This window comes from Otolemur garnettii, unplaced genomic scaffold (genome assembly GCF_000181295.1).
Source record: "Otolemur garnettii isolate 467f Iridium unplaced genomic scaffold, OtoGar3 scaffold00002, whole genome shotgun sequence".
NCBI classification, from domain to species: Eukaryota; Metazoa; Chordata; class Mammalia; order Primates; family Galagidae; genus Otolemur; species Otolemur garnettii.
The window spans coordinates 4,399,764-4,423,529 of record NW_003852397.1 but is presented as its reverse complement, the minus strand read 5'-3'; the positions used below and the strand labels follow the sequence as shown (position 1 = coordinate 4,423,529).

General features: G+C 38.3%; 1 protein-coding gene across 1 annotated transcript in view; it reads left to right on the top strand.

Moving 5' to 3' along the window:
- SEC63 (SEC63 homolog, protein translocation regulator) overlaps nucleotides 1-19,053 on the top strand; it is a 79,546-nt gene extending 60,493 nt beyond the window's left edge. Inside the window, exons 17-21 of the mRNA XM_012804442.2 lie at nucleotides 2,359-2,517; nucleotides 4,382-4,483; nucleotides 9,027-9,125; nucleotides 14,736-14,840; nucleotides 15,359-19,053. Coding sequence (XP_012659896.1) covers nucleotides 2,359-2,517; nucleotides 4,382-4,483; nucleotides 9,027-9,125; nucleotides 14,736-14,840; nucleotides 15,359-15,502 — 609 coding nt within the window. The 3' untranslated portion in view covers nucleotides 15,503-19,053. The remainder of the gene's footprint in view (nucleotides 1-2,358; nucleotides 2,518-4,381; nucleotides 4,484-9,026; nucleotides 9,126-14,735; nucleotides 14,841-15,358) is intronic.
- Nucleotides 19,054-23,766: the final 4,713 nt, after the last annotated feature.

Genomic DNA, 23,766 nt, shown 5'->3' with positions numbered 1-23,766 from the left:
GGAGAATTAACATGTTAACAATACTGAGTCTTTTTATTCACGATTTTGATTTGTCTTCATTAATTTGGATGTTCCTTCATTTTTCTCAGCAATGTTTTATAATTTCCAGTGGCAGAAGTATGGCACATCTTTTATTAGATTCACTGCTATGTATTTGATCCTTTCTAGTGTTATTATAAATGGCATTAAAAAATGTAATTTTTCAGTGTTTGTTGCTGGTATATAGAAATGCAGTTGCTTTCCAAATACTGACCTTGTATCCAGGAGTCTTAATGAATTGATAATTCTAATAATTTATAGATATTTTAATTAAGGTTTCCTTATATACAATCTTGTTATCTGTGAATAAAGACTGTTTTACTTTCTTCTTTTAATCTCTATGCTCTTCTTTTCCTCCTTTCTCCCTTCTGTGCTGGCGAGCACTTGCAGTGTAATATTGGTGAGGAGTGATGATGGCAGATGGCCTTCTCATCTTTTTGATCTTAGGGAGAAAGCAAGCAGTATTTTACCACTAAGCATGATGTTAGCGGTAGAGTTTTTGTAGATACTCTTCAACAAGTTAAGGAATTGTTCCCTTCTATTCCCAGTTGCTGAGAATTTTTATCTCGAGTGTGTATTGAATTTTATTAACTGTTTTTTCTGTATCTATGTAGATTGTTCTGTTTTCCTCCTTAATGTTAATGTAGTGAATTATGTAGATTGATTTAAATATTTGAAACTATTCTTACATTCCTGGAACAAATCTCATTTGGTCATAACACAGTATCCTTTTTTATATTTATATGGATTTGATATTTTGTTTCCTGCCTATATTTTTATGAGCAAATATTGGTTTGTCATTCTCCTTTTTGGTAATATCCTTGTTCAGTTTTTTCTGGTGGCCTTATTAACAAAGTTTGAAAGCGTTCTCCTTTTATTTTTGGAAGAGGTTATATAAGTTTGCATTTGTTTCTTCTTTGGAATAATTCTCTAGGGAGAAGAACAATCTGAGCCTGGAGTTTTGAAAAAAGGTCTAGTTGTGGAGTTTGTTTCTTTAACATATATTTTGCATTTTTATTACTGATTTTTAGTAAATTATGTTTTCCAAGGAATTTGTCTATTTTCTCTAAGTTATTAAATTTGTTGGCATAAATTTATAATATCCTTTTATTTTTAAAATGTCTGTTGGATATAGTTATATCTCTTTTATGTCAAATCTCGGTAATTTATATTCTTTCTTTTTTTCTTATACATTCTTTTATTGGGGTTTAATAAATTATATTAATCTTTTAAAGAACCAACTTTTTGTTTGTTTGTTTTTTGACATAGAGTCTCACTTTGACATTGTTGGTGGAGTGCTGTGTCATCACAGCCCTCAGCAACCTCTAATTCTTGGACTTAAGCAATTCTCTTGCCTCAGCCTCCCAAGGAGCTGGGACTATAGGCGCCTGCCACAGTGCCCAGCTATTTTTTGGTTGCAGTTGTCATTGTTGTTTGGCAGGCCTGTGCTGGATTTGAACCTGCCAGCTCCGGTGTATGTGGCTGGTGCTCTGAGCTGCTGAGCTACAGGCACTGAGCCCAAGTTTTGGTTTTGAATCTTTTACCTGCTTTCTTTTTTCTTGATTTGTAGCCTGTTTTTTACTTTCTTTGCATTTAATTTGCTGTTATTTTTTCTTGCTTTTTGAAATGGGCTAGTGTTTTGCCCGAGGTACGGCTTTTCTTACTGCTTTGTACCTTGTCAGTTAACAAAAACTATCTTAAACTTCTAAAATAATATTTTCCTGTAAACTTCCTATTTTCCCTTTTCAAATAAAACATATTGTATAATTGATGATTTTAAAAGTGGATCTTAGCCATTGTGGTAGTATACTTTGCAAATAACAATAAATATGTGCAAATATATTTATTTTATAAACTACAAAGACTGAATAAAATAACAGGCAGGCTTGGCACCCGTAGCACAGTGATTACAGCACCAGCCACGTAACACCAAGGATGGCGGATTTGAACCCAGCCTGGGCCCGCTAAACAACTGCAACAAAAAAATAGCTGGGTGTTATGGTGGGCACCTGTAGTCCCAGCTACTTGGGAGGCTAAGGCAGGAGAATCGCTTCAGCCCAAGAGTTGGAGATTGCTGTGAGCTGTGACGCCATGCCATTCTACCCAAGGCGACATAATGAGACTCTGTCTCAAAAAATAAATAAATAAAGAACATTAGACAAACCAAGTATGTTTATAATTTTCCAAAATTTTGTATGAATAGTGAAATTGTGATCTTGAGCCAGGTTAGTTATGTTGACAATAAGTTTGTGCGAGAACTCAGGCTGATATATATTCATTGAGAAATTTAGAACCTTGGTGCTTGCTTTTCCCTTCTAGGAAGCTGCAGTAAAGGAAGATGAAGAAGAAATTTCTGATAAAGGCAGCGATTCTGAGGAAGAAGAAACCAATAGAGATTCCCAGAGTGAAAAAGATGATGGTAGTGACAGAGAATCTGATAGAGAGCAAGATGAAAAACAAAACAAAGATGATGAAGCAGTAAGACTTATAGGTTTCATAATTGGAATTAAACCTCTGACAGTTGTTTTGGGTTGTTTGCGTGTTTGCTGGTTTTAAACAATATCCATATATTTTATAATCTTGTTACTTTGTAAGAACATTTTTGAAGAATGATGGTCAGAGTTGTAAAGAAAAATTATTTCTGATAAGGATTAGACATCCTAATTTTCTTAAATCTTACATTGTTAGGTAGAGTAGGACCTGGGTCTGACATGAATTCACTTTGGTCTCATAAGGAAATTTTCAATGTTGGGAGTGTCTCTGGAAATGAGCAAGGAAAGGTGTTTGCAAAACAGATAGCAGTTATTGGAAGGTTATCTCACAGGTTCCGAGTAATGTTGAGGGTAAAGAAATAGTACTGGGAGCCCTGATGTGAAGGGGTTGGCTAAGGACAAAGCAAACATTTATAAAACACAACCTTGTTCACGATGTATTTATTTAAGAAGGACAGGATGAGTCTTTAATGAATTACTAGGGTAAGAGTATGGAATATAGAAAAACCTCATGACATTAAATTACACGTAATTTATGGGAGGATCATGGAGAAGAATGCCGTCCTTAGATGCTCATTGCAAATGAGCTGTAAACTGATGGACTATTTCCTTTATGTTTATTAATGTTGTTCTTTTTCACTAGACAGTTAATCTAAAAGTAACGCTCATGGTTTGGGAGAAAAAAAGGGTTCACCTGAATGGCCTCTGAAGGAAAAGGAAAGCCAAAAAGAGAAAGCAGTAGAGGTCAAAGGATATGAAAGTGTAGGTGGGCATGGTGTCTCTGCCACACTTTGAGAGGGCAGGGGTTTGAGATCACCCTGGACAATATAGTGAGACATTGCTCTTCAAAAAAAAAGCCCAGCATGGTGACGTATGCCTATAGTCGCAGCAACTCAAGAGGATGGCTTGAGCCTGGGACTTCATAGTGAACTATGATTGTGCCACTGCACTCCAGCCTGGGCAAGAGAGTTAGCCCCTGTCTCTTAAAAAAAAAAAAAAAAAGTATAAGGAAGTAATGTACCCATCCTTGGTAATGGTAGAAAACAAATAAGGGTGATTGTTTTTAGCAGTTGCTTAGCTTTGTACTTTGAGGATTAAATTAATTGCCAGAAAATCTGTCAAAGAAATTATTTCTTCAGCCCCATTTCAAGAAAGAGTTGACATATTTTTTTCTGAATATGTTAGGGTCACTTAGTAGAGGTGACTCTGAGAGTTTGGATAACTAGACTCTTCGGATGGCCAAAATTATATGCATTCAATTGACAAATAATTATCTGTCACATCCCTAGGCTGCCTTAGATGAAAGGAATGCAAAGCTCAATGTGAAATGGTTTCTGCTCTTGAATGATATGAAAGCTAATGGGGCAGACAGATTTGTGAATAATCGTTACAGTGACTAAACAAGAGATTGTATACATTTTCTGCAAGATACATAAGGAAAGTTGAAATTTGTGGGAGGAGTTCATATTCTAGGCTGGTCCTGAGAGAACAATGAGTAGGCAGAGAATGGGAAAAACAAAAATCCAAACACTGTTATGAAGGAGTGAAATAGTTTAGTAATTCAGAGAAGCATGGATATTTTGATATGACTAGAATAAAAGGTGCAGAGAAGGCAGTGACAGGAGACTGGAGGGGCAGGCCAGGGTCAGATCACGAGCAGTTGTGCAGTTTATGCTGCAGAAGTTAGATTGATTTACAAAAGAAATTCATGGGGAATTTGAGCAGGGAGATGATGAGATTTGTGGGGCTGAACTTGTTTTAACCTATGTAATTAATTAGCATTGTCAGAAACTCCTCAAAATGGTCAGAAACATGCTAGATTTCAAACATTTTAATTTTTTCTTTCCTAGGAGTGGCAAGAATTACAACAAAGTATTCAGAGAAAGGAGAGAGCTCTGTTGGAAACCAAATCAAAGATAACACATCCTGTGTATAGTCTTTACTTTCCTGAGGTGAGTTACCCACAAATGTTGTTAACCTCTGTCCAGACTTTTGTCACACTAGCTCAAGTGTGATAAGTGTGGCCCATTCTTGAAAGGCCACATTTTTAGGGGATATATTATAATAAGAATTACACTTAGCAAATGTGTTGTTTAAAAGGAAGATTGTTAACTTTTTAAGGATTTCTGCAGTTTCCTGTGCCCTTATTACTGAGTGTTGTACTTAGTGGTTATTTCCTAGTAGCTGTTGGGGCAGTCTTCATCAGACACACACTTACTTCACCTTGGACTGCTTGGCCATTCTGAATCTGTCACCCCTGCGAAGTCTAAATAAGACGAAAACCTTACCGTTTCCCTTGAGAGTCCTGTATTGGTCATGTGGAGCCCCTAGACTGGCTCTGGTCCTGGTAATTGCTTCAGTCCATGGGAACCAGTGAGCCCAGGGTTGTGGGACCAGCTGTGTTCTTGGCCCTGAGCAAAGTTCAGTAAAAGTTGAGCATGACTGAGCCCCAAGCCCAGGACAGTTTATTACAATGCTGTTTACTCCCTTGTCCTTGTCATGGCCTGCTTAACTTTTCATCTCCTTGTTATGTTATTTGTCTTTCAAATTATTTTGGGATTTCCTTGACATTTGGCATTTGAGGATTCCGTCTGTGAAGCAGAGGTCAAGAACTGATTTCTTTCCGGTTCAGGGAAACTGTTGCACAGACTGCCTCACAGCTTTGCCACAGAACCTTCTGCTTACCACTTGTGTTTGGCAGGTGATTTCATGTATAAATCTGCTTTTTGCTTGAGAATGTCAATCCAGAGTTTTGGGGGACTGCTTAAGGCAAATTCTTAAATAATTTGGCTCTTCTAGTAATAAATGAGTAGCTCTGCACAGACTGTTGTTTTGACTTGGAGAGAAGTCTGCCCAGGATTCCGTCTTCATGCACATGCTGATCTTCTGGCCATCTGTTCGGGGCATTTTGCCCATTGCAGAGGTAGTCTGCCAACACCAAGCATCCTGAAATCAAGCGAATAAATTCCACTCATTCATTGGTTTAAAAGTGTCATGGGAAGCTGTAAGCTGCATAATTTGTACCCATATAACAACAGACAGTTACATTTAGACCATGCTTAGTTAATAAGTGAAACATTCATTCACCCCCTTAGAACATTCTGTCAGTGAAATGCCTTTTTCAGATTTAATCTGCCTCTGCATGGTAAACATCTCCAAGTACCCTTTATCAGATAAAACGTATTTAGGCTTATTCTAACATTTACTTTGTCTACCTTCTCATGTATTAGTAATACCTTACCTACGTAACCCAGATACCAAACTACCCACTTAATAAGTTATTGAAATCATTTACTATAACTTAATATTTTAAGAATGGTTGGGAATCTCACACAACAGAAAAACAATTTTGTTTAAAGTACAGGTAACTCAGAACATATGTTTCATTTTTAACATGTTTATTAAAGAGTCTAGGCACAGGTGCAATGCCACTGATTGATATTCACTGGCTTCTTAAACTAGAGTGAATCTAGTTTAATTAAACAGCCTAGGGGAATGGAGAGAAGAGCATTCTCTAGGTGGGGGAGTAAAGATGAAATGCACATTCCTGAATTTACATCCCTCTGCTGTTATGTATTTTATACATGGAATGATATTTCTAAGTTGTCAGAACCATTCAAATAAAAAGAAATGTTTGGGCAGCACCTGTGGCTGAAGGAGTAGGGCACCTGCCCCATATATCAGAGGTGGCAAGTTCAAACCTGGCCCTGGCCAAAAACTGCAAAAAAAAAAAAAAAGAAAAAGAAATGTCATTGTACCTCACTCATTTCACTAATAATCACCATTTATTACACTCTGTGCTTGGCACTCTGACTTACATTTTACTTATATTATCTCAGTTCATCTTCACAGCATGGCCAGAGGCAGGTACTAATTGTTTAACAGAGAAGGAAAGTACAATTTTAGGGAGGTAAAAATCATCTAAGTCTGTGTGGCTTTAAAACAGATACCAGCCTGGTACAGTGGCTCACAGCTGTAATTCTACCACTCTGGCAGACTGAGGCAGGAGTATAGCTTGAGGTCAGGAGTTAGAGAGCAGCCTGAGCAAAAGTGAGACCCTCTATTAAAAATAGAAGAATTAGGGCAGCACCCATAGCTCCGTGGGTAGGACAACGTCCACATACACCGAGGCTGGTGGGTTTGAACCCGGCCCGGGCAAGCTAAACAGCAGTGACAACTGCAACAACAACAAATAGCTGGGTGTTGTGGCAGGCACTTGTAGTCCCAGCTACTTAGGAGGCTGAGGCAAGAGAATTACTTAAGCCCAAGAGTTTGAGGTTGCTGTGAGCTGTGACACCATGGCAGTCTACTCAGGGTGACAGCTTGAGACTCTGTCTCAAAAAAAAAAAAAAAAGACAAAAATTAGATGGGCGTGGGGCTGTAGTTCCAACTACTCTGGAGGCTGAGGCAGGAGGGTTGCTTCAGCCCAGGAGTTTGCGGTTGTAGTGAGCTATAATGATTCCACTGCACTATAGCATGGTGACAGAGTAAGACTGTATCTCAAAAATATATATATTGACAAACTGTAGCCTGCAAGTCAAATTTAGCTCCCTGCCTATTTTTGTAAATAAGGCTTTATTGTAAATAAAGTTTTGTTAGACCACAGCTACACTCATTCTTTTCATGCTGCAAGAACAGATTTGAGTGGGCTCAACAGCGACTCTGGCCTACAGAGCCCAGTATTACTACTGTACTTTGAGTCTATTGTGTTTTTACACACTTTGTGTGTGCACAACACAAAAGACAAACATGATACCTTATATACCAATAATGTCCCTGCTGTAGAACACAGTTTAATTTTCTTGTTAGCTGCTGCTCACAGCCTGCATACGTAACTTATTTATGAGGCTATTGTTGTAGCACTTTGTAGTCATAAGATATTTAAACAGAAGAGTTTTTAGTTTAACTTAGTGTGATATTAGAAAGATAATAAGCCAAATTCTAATCTCATTGTTAAAATAGAAAGTATAGCAATTTTAGTTTTAAAACACATTTTCTCAAGAAACTTTCTTTTTTTTTTTTTTTAAAGACAGAGTCTTACTCTCTTGCCCTGGGTAGGCAGACTGCTGTGGTGTCATCATAGCCCCAGCAACCTCAAACTCATGAGCTCAGGTGATCATCTTGCCTTAGCCTCTGGAGTACAGGGTATAGCCGGTGTGACCACAGTGCCTGGATAGTTTTTTTTTTATTTTTAGTAGAGATGGAGTCTCACTCTTGAGCTGCTGAGCTCAAGCACTTCAGCTGCCTTGGCCTCCCAGGGTGCTAAGATTATAGGCATGCAGCCACCATGACTGGCCATAAAGAAACTTTTTTAATAAAATTATTTTTTAACCATTGTGGACAACTGAGAGAGTTTTTAAGCTGCAAAACATTTTTCTTTAAACTACTATAGAAAGATGTTTTCCCTACCCAATTTCTTAAAGAAATGATACTAAGCAGATGAATAAACAGTCACCGGGTAGTTGCTGAGCACACTGAGACTTGGTGCTTTCAGATTGCTTGGCCTTCTACTTTTTTTTTTTTCTTCTTCCAGATTTTGGCTGGGGCTGAGTTTGAACCCACCACCTCCAGCATATGGGGCTGGAGCCCTACTCCTTTGAGCCACAGGCGCCACCCTGGCCTTCTACATTTTTTTAAAACAAATTTTCTGTCTTGGTTCTTTCCGTTCTCCCTGCTGTCACTGTGCCTAGCAGTGGTGGTGGTTTCTTTACTTCTTTTTTGTTGTTGTTCCTAATCTTTTTGGACTAAATGCCAAGCTCATTAAGATCATGGGCAGCGAAAGGCATAAATAGGTTCTTAGATTCTAAGATGTTCTCTTGTAAGAATGTAATGTGTCCTAATGTATTGATTTTTTATTTGGTTAAGTCCTTTCCACTGCTACTTTGTGACTTTTCCTTATTAAAATTACTGAGGTTATTTGCAACATGCTATTTTAATAGTTTATATTGTTTTTTCTTTGGAAAATCTTTTGTCATTTAAGCTAAATCAGGGGTTCTTAATATAGAGGCCATTAACGCATTTATGCCTCACGTTCCATTATTGGGATGGTAGTGATGTGGGAGTTATTTATATTCTGTTGCTCAAGGTCATTGCTGAGGTCTGATTTTTCACATGTCTGTCTCCTGAGGGTACTTGCTATCGTGTGGTGCACAGAGTCACTGCTGCAGATACAGGCATGCTGAGAGCTTGTCAAAAAAAAAAAAAAATCATGCAAAAAATTCAAAAATTTCAGCCTCTGGCATAAATGGGTTAAGGAGCCATTGAAACTTCTAAAAATTACATATAAAATTCTTCTGGGTAACAGATGTACAAATGGTTAAGAACAATGTATTAATTCCACTTAGTATTTGTTAAACCCCTATTTTTTAACCTACACACTGTCAAGTGGAGGAGTGGAGCAGTGAACAAACCAAGGGTAGTATCTCTGAAATAACTCTGAAATCTAGTTTCTGTAGTTCTTTCTGATTATTTATACCTTTTTTTTTTTCTTTCCAGGAAAAGCAGGAATGGTGGTGGCTTTATATTGCAGATAGGAAGGAGCAGACACTAATATCTATGCCATATCATGTGTGTACACTAAAAGATACAGAAGAGGTAATTATTCAACATTATTTCAGTTTTTAACAGTTACAGCATCTCATCATGTTGTTGCTTTGTAAAATATTTTTTTAAATAAAGCAGTTTATCACATCTGTCTTACTGTATTATGACATATTTTACAACTCTTCTCTGATGTTTTGGTAGGAAGGTAAGCTCTTTGTAAATTTATAAAGAATTGTTAGAGATAGTCAGTCTTTTAAGAACTTGTTCAGCCAGGCCTGGTGGCTTATGCCTGTAGTCCCAGCACTTTGGGAAGCTGAGGCAGAAGGATCACTTGAGGCCAGGAGTTGGAGACTAGCCTAAGTAACATAGTGAGACCCTGTTTCCACCTCCGCCTCCCCCCAAAAAAACCTGTTCTCAACTTGTTTTGAGGGATTTTCACCATTAGTGTCTAAATACATATATCTTTCCCTCTCTTCCCCAGGATTAATGGTATTTTATAAAAAATTATAATTTTTGTTCTTAATTGGATTAATGCTAAGTATTTATACTTTTTTGTGTTAAAGATAATCTAAGAATTAGTGATTTAGGGTTTTTTGAATGGGATTTTTGATTATGTGGGAATGTTCACTGTTAATGCCATCATTAAAGTATATGAACATATTTAACCATTGTGAATTACATTCTGTTTTGTTTTTCTTCTTGATTTTGTGTGTGTGTGTGTATGAAAAAGAGACATTTTCTCTAGGAAGAAGGTTCTGACTCCTGGACTTGGTAGACAAGGGCAAGACTGTTACATTTCAAGATAGTATTATAATGTTGATATTTAATACAATGATTTTTAACCTTCTTAACCAACTGGTAAATGTATGAAATAGTTTAATGATAAATTTATAGGGGTGAGCCAGAGGTACATCTGTAAATTTGAGAGATATTGCTAGGTATTTATTCTTTATAGGAAGAATGAATGTCTTAACTATGCCTACCTCTTAGCATGTCAGGCATTTCGAGTGTAATTGGTAGTCAGATAGGGGGAAAAATGCATCTCAGTGTTATTTCCCTCTAATCATTTATTTTAATAAATTTAAAACGTACCGAAAGCTACAAGCACAGTATCATGAAACCTCCATAGATCCTCACCTGCATTTACTAATTGTTTGCAATTTGCTGAATTTGTTTTTTCTTTTTCACCTTAGGTGTGTACACACATAAAATATATATATATGTGTATGTGTGTGCCTTTTTTCCTGATCAGTTTGAACTTTCTACAGACATCGTGACATGGCATCTTAAATTCTTGACATAAGTCTCCTAAGAACTTAGGGCCTTCTTATAAGCACAATGCAATCATTATACTCAAGAAATTGAACGTTGATGCAGCATTATTATCTATTGATAATGTGTAGTACATATCCACATTTTCTCAAATATTCCACTAGTGTCTGTTATAGTTTTTGTTTTGTTTTAAAATTCAGAATCTAATCAAGGATGACATGTAGTCTTTAGTTTCATGCCTCTTTATTCTAGAACATTTGTCCTTGTCCTTTTTCATTTTACTCTTTCATGCCATTGACATTTTTTAAGAGTCAGGCAGAGTATTTTTGCAAACTATCACTTAATTTATTTCATTGGTTACTTATCATTTTATCTTAATTTTTTTTGGCAAGTGTACTTCATTGGTGACATATTTTGTATTTCTGAGTGTATCACATCAGGGGTACATCATACCAGCTTACCTTACCTTGGTGATATTATGTAAGGTTGCTTGTTTAGTTAAGGCTTTTCTCTAATGTAAAGGTATTGCCTACTCATGTAGCATACATTGATGATTTTTCTTTTTTTGAGACAGAACCTCAAGCTGTCACCCTGGGTAGAGTGCTGTGGCATCACAGCTCACAGCAACCTCCAACTCCTGGGTTTAAGCTATTCTCTTGCCTCAGCCTCCCAAGTAACTGGGACCGCAGGCACACAACTTGGCTTTTTTTTTTGGTTGTAGCTGTCATTGTTTGGCAGGCCTGGGATGGATTCTAACCCGCCAGCTCTGGTGTATGTGGCTGGCGCCTTAGCCTCTTGAGCTACAGGTGACAAACCACATTGATGACTCTTGTGTGAATTAACTTCCCGTCTGCGGAAGTTACACAGTGGATTCTGTGTAGTTTTAATTTTCTATTTCAGTGTTTTGAGTCATATTTTTCTGTGTGTCTGTAGCCATTATTCATTTTTGTTGGGTCTTTTAACTTGGTTGAGGAATTTTTTTTAATTGTTAAGGAATCTGTTCTTTGTGATATGTATTGCAACTATTTATCCCTATTTTGTTTTACTAATATGGTTTTTTTTTTTTTTACCAAAAAGAAATGTAAATATTTGTTCATTCATTTGCTTATTTTTGTAGTATGTTTAGAAATTTGAATTATTTTTTTTTTATTTCAAATTACTATGAGAGAACAAATTTTTAGGGTACATTGTTCTCACTTCCAAGATCAAGTTCAAGTTGTAGGAGAGCTGCACACCCAGAGGGACATGCTGATTACCCTCTCATTGTGCCAAATGTTCTCCCTCCTTCCCCCTCCTCACCTCTCCCCTTTGCTAGACTATATTTGTGTTTTATCATTCATATTTGTGTTTATATATTGGTTTCATATTCATATTTCGTACATTGGATACAATTTTTTTCATTTTCAAGATAACTTTACTAAAAAGAATGTGCTTCAACTCCATCTAGGTAAACATAAAAGATGTAAAGTCTCCATCTTTTTATGGCTGCATAGTATTCCATGGTGTACATATACCACAATTTATTAATCCCTTCATGGATTGATGGGCATTTGGCTTGCTTTTATGACTTGACAATTATGAACTGAGCTGCAGTAAACATTCTGGTGCAGATGTCTTTGTGGTAAAATGATTTTTGTTCTTCTGGGTAGATACCTAGTAATGGATTGTGGGATCAAATGGAAGGTCCACTTTTAGTTCTTTGAAAATTCTCCATACTTCTTTCCATAAAGGTTATATTAGTTTGCAGTCCCACCAGCGGTGTAGAAGAGTTCCTTTCTCTCCATATCCAAGCTAGCATCTTCAGTTTTGGGACTTTGTGATGTGGGCTAATCTTATTGGAGTTAGGTGATATCTCAAAGTGGTTTTGATTTGCATTTCCCTGATGATTAAAGACAAGCATTTTTTCATGTGAATGTATTTATTTAGACAGTCTTAACTCTGTTGCCCAGGCTAGAATACTTTGGCATTAGCCTAGCTTACAGGAACCTTTTGAACTGCTTGGGTCTAAATGTTCCTTCTGCCTCCACTTCCCAAGTAGCTGGAACTACAGGTGCCTGCCATGATGCTCAGCTGATTTTTTCTGTTTTTAGTAGAGATGAGATTGTACTCTAGCTCAGGCTGGTCTCAAACTCCTGGGCTCAAGGGATCTTCCCACCTTCTAGCTCACCTCCCAGAGTGCTAGAAGTACAGGCACGAGCCCCTGCACCTGGCCTAATTTTATTTTTTTAGTTGACAAATAATAATATATTCTCATGGGGTACATAGTGATATTTTGGTACATATACAGCGTATAGCGGTCCGTTCAGGGTAATTAGCATACCCATCTCAAACATTGATCATTTTTTTGTGTTGGAAACATTCAATAACCTCCTTCTAGCTATTTGAAATGATACATTATTAACATCCTACAGTTGACACAGACAACTAGAATTTATTCCTCCTACTGGCTATAATTTTGTGTCCTTTAACAACTCTTTTCCTATCCTTTCCTTCTCCCTACCCTTCCCAGCCTCTAGTATCTTCTGTTCTACTCTTAATTTGATTTGTATGAGATCAGCATTTTTTAGCTTCTGCATATGGGTAAGAACATGTGGTGTTTAGCTTTCTGTTCCTGGCTTATTTCACTTAACATAATGTTCTTCAGTTTGATCCATGTTGCCATGAATGACAGGATTTCATTCATTTTTATGGCTGAATAGTATTCCATTGTGTATGTGTATACACTACATTTTCTTTATCCATTCATCTTTGTTGGACACCTAGGTTGATTCTATATCATGACGATTGTGAATAGTGCTTCTATAAACATGGGGGTGCGGATGTCTTTTCAATGTACCGATTTCTTTCCTTTGGATAAATTCCCTGTAGTGGGATTGCTAGATCGTGTGGTAGTGCTATTTATAGTTTTTTGAGGACCTCCATACTCTTCTCCATGGTGGCTGAACTAGTTTACATTCCCACTAACAGTGTATAAGCAGTCCTTTTTGTGTACATTCTCATCAGCCTGTGTCTTGTTGGTAATAGCCATCCTAACTGGGGCGTAGTGATGTGATTTTGATTTGCATTTCTCTGATGATTGATTAGTGATGGTGAGCATTTTTTTCATGTACTTGTTGACCATTTGTATGTCTTCTTTTCAGAAAAATCTATTCAGTTCATTGCCCATTTTTATTTTTATTTATTTATTTATTTCAAGACAGTCTCACTTTGTCACCCTCAGTAGAATGCCATGATATCATAACTCACAGCAACCTCAAACTCTTGGGCTTAAGTGATTCTCTTCTTGGTTAATTTTTTTCCTAGGTATTTAAATGAGATTGCCTTCTTGATTTTTCTTTCAGCTAGTTCTTTGTGTATAGAAACACTACTGATTTTTGAAAGTTTGTAACTTCACTGAATTCATCAGTAACTTTACTGATGAACTATAACTTTACTGAATTCATCAATTCTAAGAGTTTTTTTGGTAGAAACTTTGGGTTTTTCTATATATTGGATCATGTGGTTTACAAATGGGCCATTTGACTTCTTTATTTTTCAGTTTGAATGCCCTTTATTTCTTTGTCTTACCTAATTGTTATGGCTTAGACATTTTTCTTATATAGTTTATAGGTTTCTGTTATAGTTAGAAAGCGAAACTGAGATTAATCTTTTTTTTTTTTTCAGTTTTTGGCCGGGGCTAGATTTGAACCCACCACCTCCAGCATATGGGGCCGGCACCCTACTCCTTTGGGCCACATGCACTGCCTAGATTAATCTTTCTTTAAAGATTCTCCCTCATCTTTTTTTAAGTTTTTTTTTTCCTTATTGGTATATTTTAATATGTAATCCTGGCTATAAAATACAGATTTCGGAGGCAGATCACTAGAGCATTCAAATGTCATTTAAAAAAATTTACTCTTTCCTTTGTCTAAGTGAAGTAGAAACTTCTAAGAATTTGTTACTGTTTGAATTTGGAGTTTATGATTTACTAGAAAATAAGATATTCTCTTGACCTTTTAGAGCATTAGGTATTTATTCTGGAAATAAGAAAATTTGGCAAGAATTATCTCCTTTTTCATCAGGTCTCTTATTTTATTCCAGAATTACGTTTACTTTTATACCTTATTTAATTTCTTCAAGTTATGGAGGTGATGGTCCACATAGGTTTGGGTAGCTTTCAGTCTGCTTTCCTGAACTGTGGAGAAGGAAATTAACTCCATTAATTTTGCATAATTTTTTTTCCTTTTCATGTAGTATAATAATACAACATTGTTAGGACTTTTATAACATTGGTTAACATTATCAGTTGAGTAAACACCTGACTGTTAATTAAATACTCTGGTCTAGGAATATTAGGAGTACATTTCCTCCTCAAAATTTGGATTCTTAAGTACTGATTTTATTTTCTAGGTAGAACTGAAGTTTCCTGCACCAGGCAAGCCTGGAAATTATCAGTATACGGTGTTTCTGAGATCAGACTCTTATATGGGTTTGGATCAGATTAAACCATTGAAGGTAAGAATCATGACTCTAACAAATGACATTTTTCCATTTGAGTAACTGCGTAATTTAAATTGCTTTATTGATAAATCTTAATGTACTGTAATATGTTGTAACTTTATAGGGCCTCAGCAAATGGGTTCTGTAAGTATCAAGGCATTCCTTTATGTTGGAGAGATGCTATTAGAGTATTATCGCGCTATAGAGAGCAGAGGGAAGCCAGTAAAGGCTCTTTTTTTCCCCATGACTGTTCCATATTTTTTCATTGGCTACACACTTTTAATTTGTAAGTCTAGAGGCTACAAAATAGGTCTTTTTTTCTTCTTTCAGCAGAAGACTTCTATTAAGATGTCATATTTACTTGTTTTATTTCTAGGATGAAGTATTTATTCTGAATGAATGTGTTAAATATGTTATACCCATAAAAATGTTTCTTTATAATTGCTGTGGTCAGATAAAACTATTTGTTTATCAGATTTTTCTTCCATTATTTCTCCCCAAATTTTTGATAATCTATGTTTAATTTTTTCCAGTTGGAAGTTCATGAGGCTAAGCCTGTGCCAGAAAATCACCCACAGTGGGACACAGCAATAGAGGGGGATGAAGACCAGGAGGACAGTGAGGGCTTTGAAGATAGCTTTGAGGAAGAAGAAGAGGAAGAGGAAGATGATGACTAAGCAGTTCTCTGAACGGACCACAGTCTCTGCACATCTTTGTAAAATGTTGCTGTTTTGGAAGTGTATAATAAACCAGAAACAGGACAGAAGTGATGTTGAGGGAGGGAGGTCTTAGTTTCTTTACTCTAGAAGTCTGTGCATAATAAAACTAGGCAGCGGTGGAGCCTTGGTACAATCTGAAAATGCTCAAGGCTTATTGGAGCCTGTCAAGTATGGGATGGTGCATTTATTTCATCTGCAAATGATAATAAATCCTTTGTTATTATAACTGTCCATAAGTGTGGGCTATGTATTATCTGATCAATGTATGGTCCAGGTAAAAGTAAAGGTACATGAAAATCTATCAATGAGCAACTTTTCTTCATTCAGCTTTAGTTTCAGTAAACATTAATGTATGATAAACACCACAAATGTTTTAAGTAACATCTGCCAAGTTTATAATCTCTTGATAAGCTCTGTTATTCACTTATTGACATTTTACAGTGATAAAAACTATAGCAGCTCCATTTATAGATTTAAACCTTTCATTTTTACCTATCTTGGTCATTAGTTGGCGTTTCTTCACATTCCACATAATATAGAGGGCTACAATTCAGACTTTTCCTTTTCGTAATTGCTCACAGTTATCAGACAGATTATGGAAATAGCTTTTAATGGCTTAATAAATTTAAGCCTCTGTCTTAGCAGATCAATGCAGGATCTGATTCTTTTCATAAGCTGATAGGTCTGAAAGTGATTGTGGGACCAGATATTCTCTGATATTGGTGGCTTATGTTATTAAATCATTTTTTTAAAGTTCACTGTAAAAGCTGAACTACATTCTTAGCTTTTAATCTACCTGACTTTATCAGAAGCCTTCAAGGAAAGTAAATATAACCCGCAAAGGAGGCTTTTTTGTATTCGTTTTGGACTCCTGTCAATAAAATAGAAGTTTGGCTTATTTTACGTTTTCAGTGGTGTGTGTCTTTTTACTCCCAGAGAAAGAACATAAATAGGGTAATCCATTCATTTATTTTTCAACTAAAAATCTAATATTGTACATTACTGCTGAAGCAATTGCTGTTTCTGTGTGCTGTAGAAAAATCCAGGAGCAGGAGGGGTTTCCCCTCACATTAGAACAGCTGTGGAAGGACCGTGCTTATAAAGAGCAGACGTGTGCACATGTTGAATCATTGAGGTGAGGTGAATATTTTTATTACAATGGAGGAAGCAAAAGTATAGTATTATGAGTCTGATTGTATCTATCAAAATCTTCATAGGCCAAAGTACTGTTGGAATACGAATTTGTGACCTTGTCTACTTTAAAGGTTACTACTTTCAATGCAGAATTACCACTGGTATTTTGTTACTGCAGAAGTTGGAAATAAAATTTGAAGATTACCAAAAACATGAATGACTTTTTTGGTTAAATTTAGGTTGTAATATTTCCTGTGAAATGATCAAAGCAGGTTTTTCACTGGAGCCTTGATCGCCAGTTTAGTGAGACTTTGGCAGGGAGGACACTCTGCCTCTGAGGATTTGTTTTTGTTTCATTTTATAAGTAAGAAGGTTGGGTTTACTTTTCAAATCAGGTCTTGCTGTGAAGTGCCAGCCTGGGGGAGGCAGCTCCTGATCACCTAAGTGTTGTGGCAGGGAGTGAGCCGGCTTATGTCAGGGGAAAGGAGAGAAGAGAGAAAACGTGTGTGGCGTCAAGTCAAGGAAAGTGAGCAAACCAAACACAATGTGTAGTAGACACATTTCCTAATTTCTTGAAAGATACTTTTCAGGAAAAGTATTTCTTTTCTAGTGGCTATTTTGCTTTTAAAGAGTCTGTACTAGTTCATTCAAACAGCTAGCTGCTTTGTGGTTTTAAGACTGGAGTGGATGATATCACAACCTAATAACTCACCACAGTGCTTAAAAAACAGCATCACCTCAACTTAGAAAACTCCACCAATCTGTTTTTCATTGCCCTTTGTGTGATGTGTATATTCTTCCCAAGTAAATAAAATAAAGTTTCCTCCACTGAGTACTTTAGGTAACCTCTTTCCATACTGCAATAGTGAAGGAACTGAACTTTCAATATGTGGTTCTCTCTCCTGCAAGTCACTGAATTCCACATCCCTTCTTTCTTTTTCTGGAATAGGATTAATAATTTATCCTAGTTTGCATTTAATCTGATTAAATCTGAAATTTCAATTTTCTTTCTATCAAGAAATAGTGACATTTTGTCAATAATTGAGCATAGCGTGTATACAAAGTGAAATTGGTTATTTATGAAAGTTACTTAAGTTGTGTAATATTTTTACCTAAATTGGTAAAGTTCCCATTTAAACAAATATAACCTTCCAGGAGGAAACTTAGTTGCCACAATTCAAAGTATAGCAATTGTGAATCTTAATGTTCTAAAAATTGATTGAGGCCCAGAGGTGTTTTCCATGTGGATATCTCAGTCTCAAAGTTAGATGTTCATTTTCTTTAAATTTTTTTAGTTTTTATGAATTTTTTTTTTTAATTTAAGGAACCCATTGTATGGAACAATACCTGTTACTGTGCTCTGTTTTGCTCTTCCCAGCTTGCACTGACGGGTGGAGAAGGATGAGCTGTCTAGCTGTTCTGCTCCACTGTGTGCTAGAAGCTCAGGCCCTAGGGGAAGCAGAGAGGTATTGGTGTCAAACAACTGATGTGGAACCGGGTAGGGAGTGTTGAGGAATAGACTGAGCCTCTCCCGACATGTTATTCATAACCACACTTAGACCACGCACTGGAGTGTTCTGTAGTAACAGTTCTTACTTCAAGTGTAATTCAGAGCCTTACATAATTTTCAGTAGGTTGTTCATCATTATCACATAGTGAGTTTCTGTGTGCCCAGCTCTGTGATTGGATACTGGGGCTATCAAAAAAACGTTACGAACTCACTGGTACTTAGGCAGATGTGTGCAATTCATTTTAATCCATTTGCCTTGGCCATTGTTTGGAATGCCCTTTTTGTAAGTCTTGTAGGCAGAAGAATTATTTTTCTTAGGGTCTAACTATTAATTTGTTGGCTTAAAAAAATGGGCAAATCCTGAGCCTTTGTTTTTAAATGTTTCTTTAAAGCATTTTCCTCCAAAATACTCTGATTCAGCTCCATGAAACCCCCAAGTCTGCCTTAAAGTGAAATATCTATCAGTGAACCATAACATGGCATTTTACCCACTGGGTAGTGAGTAACCAAATATGCCTCAAGAAGTGAGCTCCGTGCGTCTTCATCCATTTAAACTTGATGCTAGGGCTATTTTGCAAAACTTAAAAAGAAAATGTGATCTTGTACATTTTTCTGTAACCTGAGCTAAAAACCCAAATAACAGCAATCATTGGCATGCTTTAGGGCTGTTGTTTCAGGTGGAAGTGTATACATCCTGGGGGTATGCAGATGATCAATCCATTGAGAAAGTGTTAAAATGATTATTTGTATTTAATCTCATCCTTTTAAATTTCTATTTTTGTGTGTTTTATAATGTACATAATATATTGTACAATTGTACACTTCTATAATTTATAAATAAATAATAACATTTATTGGTGCATTATAGATACTTTTTCTGCTTTGGGTGCATGATCCAAACATTTGGGCATCACTGCTTTGTGGTAAAGGTGGGGTGACATTTAAGCTAGCCTGAAGGTTTGGGCCTTTGGCGCTTAGCATTTGAGATTGAAGCAACGTTCACTGTAGCCTCTAAGAGCAAAGTGGCACTTTTTTGACAGGGAGCTGGTAGGTTCAGGGTGGGGTTAGAGGGTTCTATGCAGCTATTTTCTATGGAATTCTAGCAGTGCGAGAAGTGGGGTGGAAGTGCTGGGGCTCACTTACCAGGACCTTGAGCAAAGGCCTGTTGGTGGTCCTGGCAGTCAGTGGCTGCTACAAATTTAAGGTGAGAGTGGGAAGGACTGTCCACTCTCTTCAGCACTAGGTGATTCAGTATTAACCCGTCAGCCTGGGAACACAGAAAAAGGGAGCTGTGTCCCTCTCAACTTGAGGCTTACACTTTAAAAATCTGGATAATGGCAGCAATGGATACCACTGAGGTGTGAACCAATTCAGACGTCCTCTGTACCTTCCAGTCTGGTTCCCATAGAGGGCGATAGGGCTGTAAATTTCATTAACAAAGAATGATTTGTTAGTTTGTGAGAGGAAGAACCAAGATTAAAGAAACGCTTTGTAATACGTTTATTTCTGTCTGCACCTTTTAGAATTGCCTCCTGCCCCTTTAATCTTTTACCCCTAATCATTGTCTTTCTTCCAAATGTCTTTCAACACAGTAAATTTACTTACAGGTTTTCTTGGAAACATTGTCTCTTTGCAAGGGACTGCAGAAGACAAATTCATATTCATTGTGCTAGGATTAGATCAGATTCATTGTGCTAGGATTGTTCACGTTGAGGTATGTGAGCAATCAGATAAGACACCGAAATTCTTTAAGAATTTAAATTTGTTGGCATGGTTGGTGTCAACTATGAGGGTCTGAAATTTTTCTTCCTTTTTTTTCTTAGAGGCAAAATCTCACACTGTCACCCAGGCTGCTGTGCAGTGGGGCAATCAGCTCACTGTAACCTTGAACTTTGGGGCTCAAATCTCCCAAGTAGCTGGGACTACAGACAGCAGCCACCATGCTGGGCTGCTGATAGGTATTTTGATACAAAATAAGGCATGTGAATACAATTGAATGAGAGACTTTAAGAACCCTGATCTTTGCACCAGGTCTGAGGATTCCCAAGGAGACACCCAGTAGTGTTACTGGGATAGCGATAGCAGCCTCATCAATATGCAGGAGTCTGCGTCTGCATCTGCCTCATTAGTCACTTGCTTTACAGTCACATCCAGGGTTTCTGCAGCTTTTTAATTTCTTGATTGTCCGTCACGTTCTTGGGACTGTAGTCACTCTTGGGGCTGTGTTCTGTGTCACTTGTTTCCAAGTTCCTCCAAAAGCTTACTGTTCCTCTTCTTGACACAGCATCCATTAGAAGGGGGCGAGCCAGGAGAGAAGCACCCCCCATAAAAGGCAGCAAGGGCCCCCTTTCCCCTGGGTAGAGTGGTGCTGTCCCCGCAGCCAGCTCCTGGCTCAGAGCTCTGCAGTCACTTTTTCCCACGATCCCAAGGAGATCTTGCCCCACCTACCCACTCCTACTCACAAAACACTGATCTGGGTCTATTATCATGGAAATTAGGATTAATGTGATTATCAGCAAAGTGCTTCTGAGGATGGAGATGAAACTGTGGTGTTATGATCCACAGCGTTCTTTCCTTATTCACTGAAAACCCCCATATCTTTCAAGTCTGCTGACTTAATGACAGGGTATCTCACTAAATGTCAAGAGTGACACTTCAGGAACAGCATGTTTTAGGTGGAGTTTACGTTTTTAATACTAATGCTGAGTTTTGAGTAGAATTTTGAATGTTTCACTGTGTTAAAAAGGAATCCTTTTTAGAGTGAGAAAAAGTGGAGGCTTCCTCCACCTCACTCAGTACGATGTTTAAAGTTCTGTTGGTACTAGGCTGAACCGCATTCTCTGCCCTAAGTCCCTCCATCCCTAATGTAAGCGGAGCTAGTGTGCAGGAGTAAAAACAAAAGCCCTGAAGTTGAGTCTTGGCGCTCCCTCTGAGGGCTTCTTGGGGGAAGTTAATGAAAGCATGTGTGTAAGTGCAGGAGCTTGGGGTGCCCTCTGTGCAGCTCTGAGCTGGAGCAAGTCGCCTTTCCTGTGGTACATAGAGGTCAGACATGGATGTGAGGGACGGATATAAAATTGGAGAGCCAGAAGTGACCCGGCACAGTTGGTGAACTGGAGCTGGGACCCAGGCATCTTCCCTGACAGGGTTCTGCACCCCATTCCACAATCCTTGTTCTCCATCTTCCCATTTTGAGAGGCCAGGAAGAAGCGTGTGCGCACACACACACGCACACACACAAAGAGACACACAGCCCTCATTAAAATGGAAACTGGCAGGATCAGGGGTAGTGTGACCACCTACCATACCCCCCGGAGTTCTCAGAGCATGGGCCTGTGGTTCCACTTGCTCGGATCCTCCCCTCTCAGAGCTCCCCTGCCGTGTTCAAATGAGTTCCTACAATGCCCAGAGATGCAGAGTTCCAGCTTGGGTGAATCCCTGTCAGCCAAAAGTTTGAAGGGACCTTTAAGACCTTTCCTGATTTAAAGGTTTGAAAGCGTTACAGAAAATCATTGTCTTGAGAGAAGCAATAAATTCTTTCCCAGCCTTGAACTTGATTACATAGGAAACCCCTGAGTTTCCAATCCTGGACACCCTTGGGAGGCCAAGATGTGTGGCTATTCACTCCCTCCATCTACTCTTAATAGCCTTTGCTTCACCTTCTTAACCCAGAGTGTTCTACAGGATCTGCTCTCTTACTGGGCCAAGTGTTTGTTTCTTGGAGAATTTCTTTGATGGCACTTAAATATTACTTTTTACATCAGAGAAGGGGACTGAGGACTGAAGCTGAGGGAAATGAGGACAAAGATTCTGTGAAGAATGGAGTTCTCGTAATGACTCTCAGGCTTAAATTCAAGTGCACTGAAATTTCTTCTCACAGATTTATTTTTTGCTGCTGCCATCCATTTCCTAAAATGCACCCCAGCAATATAGCAACGTAGTAAGCTAACGCCAGTTTGGAACTTTCCTGGGCACTTTTTACAGGCTGCCTGGATTTCTTTCTTTTATCTCTTTTCGCCACCAGTGTGGGAACTCTGAAAATTGCTGAGGTCTAACCCATTGCACGGCACTTATTTATTGAATTGAAATTGGAGCAGGTATTCTGAAATAGCAGAATAAATATTTGAAGGTTAGAGTCCTCACATTGCTGCCAAAAAGCTTTCCTCATTCAGCCTGATCATCTAATATTTAGTCACATGTGCATCCATTGTGGAGGAGTTGGTGGACAAGAACCCCATGATAATTACTTCTTGGATTTCAGGTCTGGAGATAGAAGCTTGCTGGGAAGTGCTTCTGGGTTTCTGCAACCGGATGGTTGCCCAGCGGCGGTCACTTTCTGCATGGGGTCGGCACCATTGACCAGCTGCCCAGCTGGCTTCATGGGAATTTCTCCAGCCTGCTGTGTGCAAATCACCCAAGACCTCTGAAAGTGAAAGCCCTGACCTTTGGGCACCAGCTCATCTCTGTTGCTGAGAAATTAGGGAGGACACAGTGTCGGGGCAGGGTGGGGAAGGAGCTTGTGCTGCAGCAAACACCTGTCTCCACATTAGTGTATAAACCATGGCAGATTTCAGGGTTGTTGGCGAAAGAACCAATTATCTTTCCCTGATTTCTCTAAACCAAGAGAACCATTCACAGATACCACTTTTGCTGTGAGCCCACAGATTCACTCCAGCTTATTGAAGAAAACTCAACCTGAACTTAACATTCTCTGGCCTGCTTAACCTGGATGGAGCTGAAACGCATTCTTCTCAGTAAAGTATCACAAGAATGGAAAAGCAAGTATCCAGTGTATTCAATACTAATATGAAGCCAGTAGATGATCTAATTCATGCCCACATCGGGGAAAAACTTGAACTTTCAATTCAAGCTGGGGGGAGTGGAATGGGGAGTTGGGGCTCCCACTGAATGGACACAATGTGGGGGTGTATGGCACACCTTTGGGTGGCAGACATAACTACAAGAGGGACTCTGTGTAACAAATTCAAATATTGTGATTTGGTTGTTCATACCCTCATATTAACCAGAAATTTTTTTTAAAGTACTTATTTTAAAATAGGTAAAAATTAGTAAAATTGCCTCAATGAAAAAAAAATGGTTCATAAAAAGACAGAGAGAGAGACAAAAAATAGAGCCAGGAAGGTGAGGAAGGAGAGAGGATATTCCAATTTTCATGTTCAGGATGGATCTCATCTAGAAACTGATGTTTGAGCCAAAGCTTGAAAAAGTGAAGGTTGGCTCAGCGCCTGTGGCTCAAGCAGCTAAGGCGCCAGCCATGTACACCTGAGCTGGTGGGTTCAAATCCAGCCCGGGCCTGCCAAACAACAATGACGGCTGCAACAAAAAAATAGCCAGGCGTTGTAGCGGGTGTCTGTGGTCCCAGCTACTTAGGAGGCAGGAGTTGGAGGTTGCTGTGAGCTGTGATGCCACGGCACTCTGCCCAGGGGGACAGCTTGAGGCTCTGTCTCAAAGATAAATAAATAAAAAGTGAAGGCTGTGTGTGTGTGTGTGTGTGTGTGTTTTGGTTTGGTTTTTGAGACAGAGTCTTACTCTGTCACCCTGGGTAGAGTGCCGTGTGTCA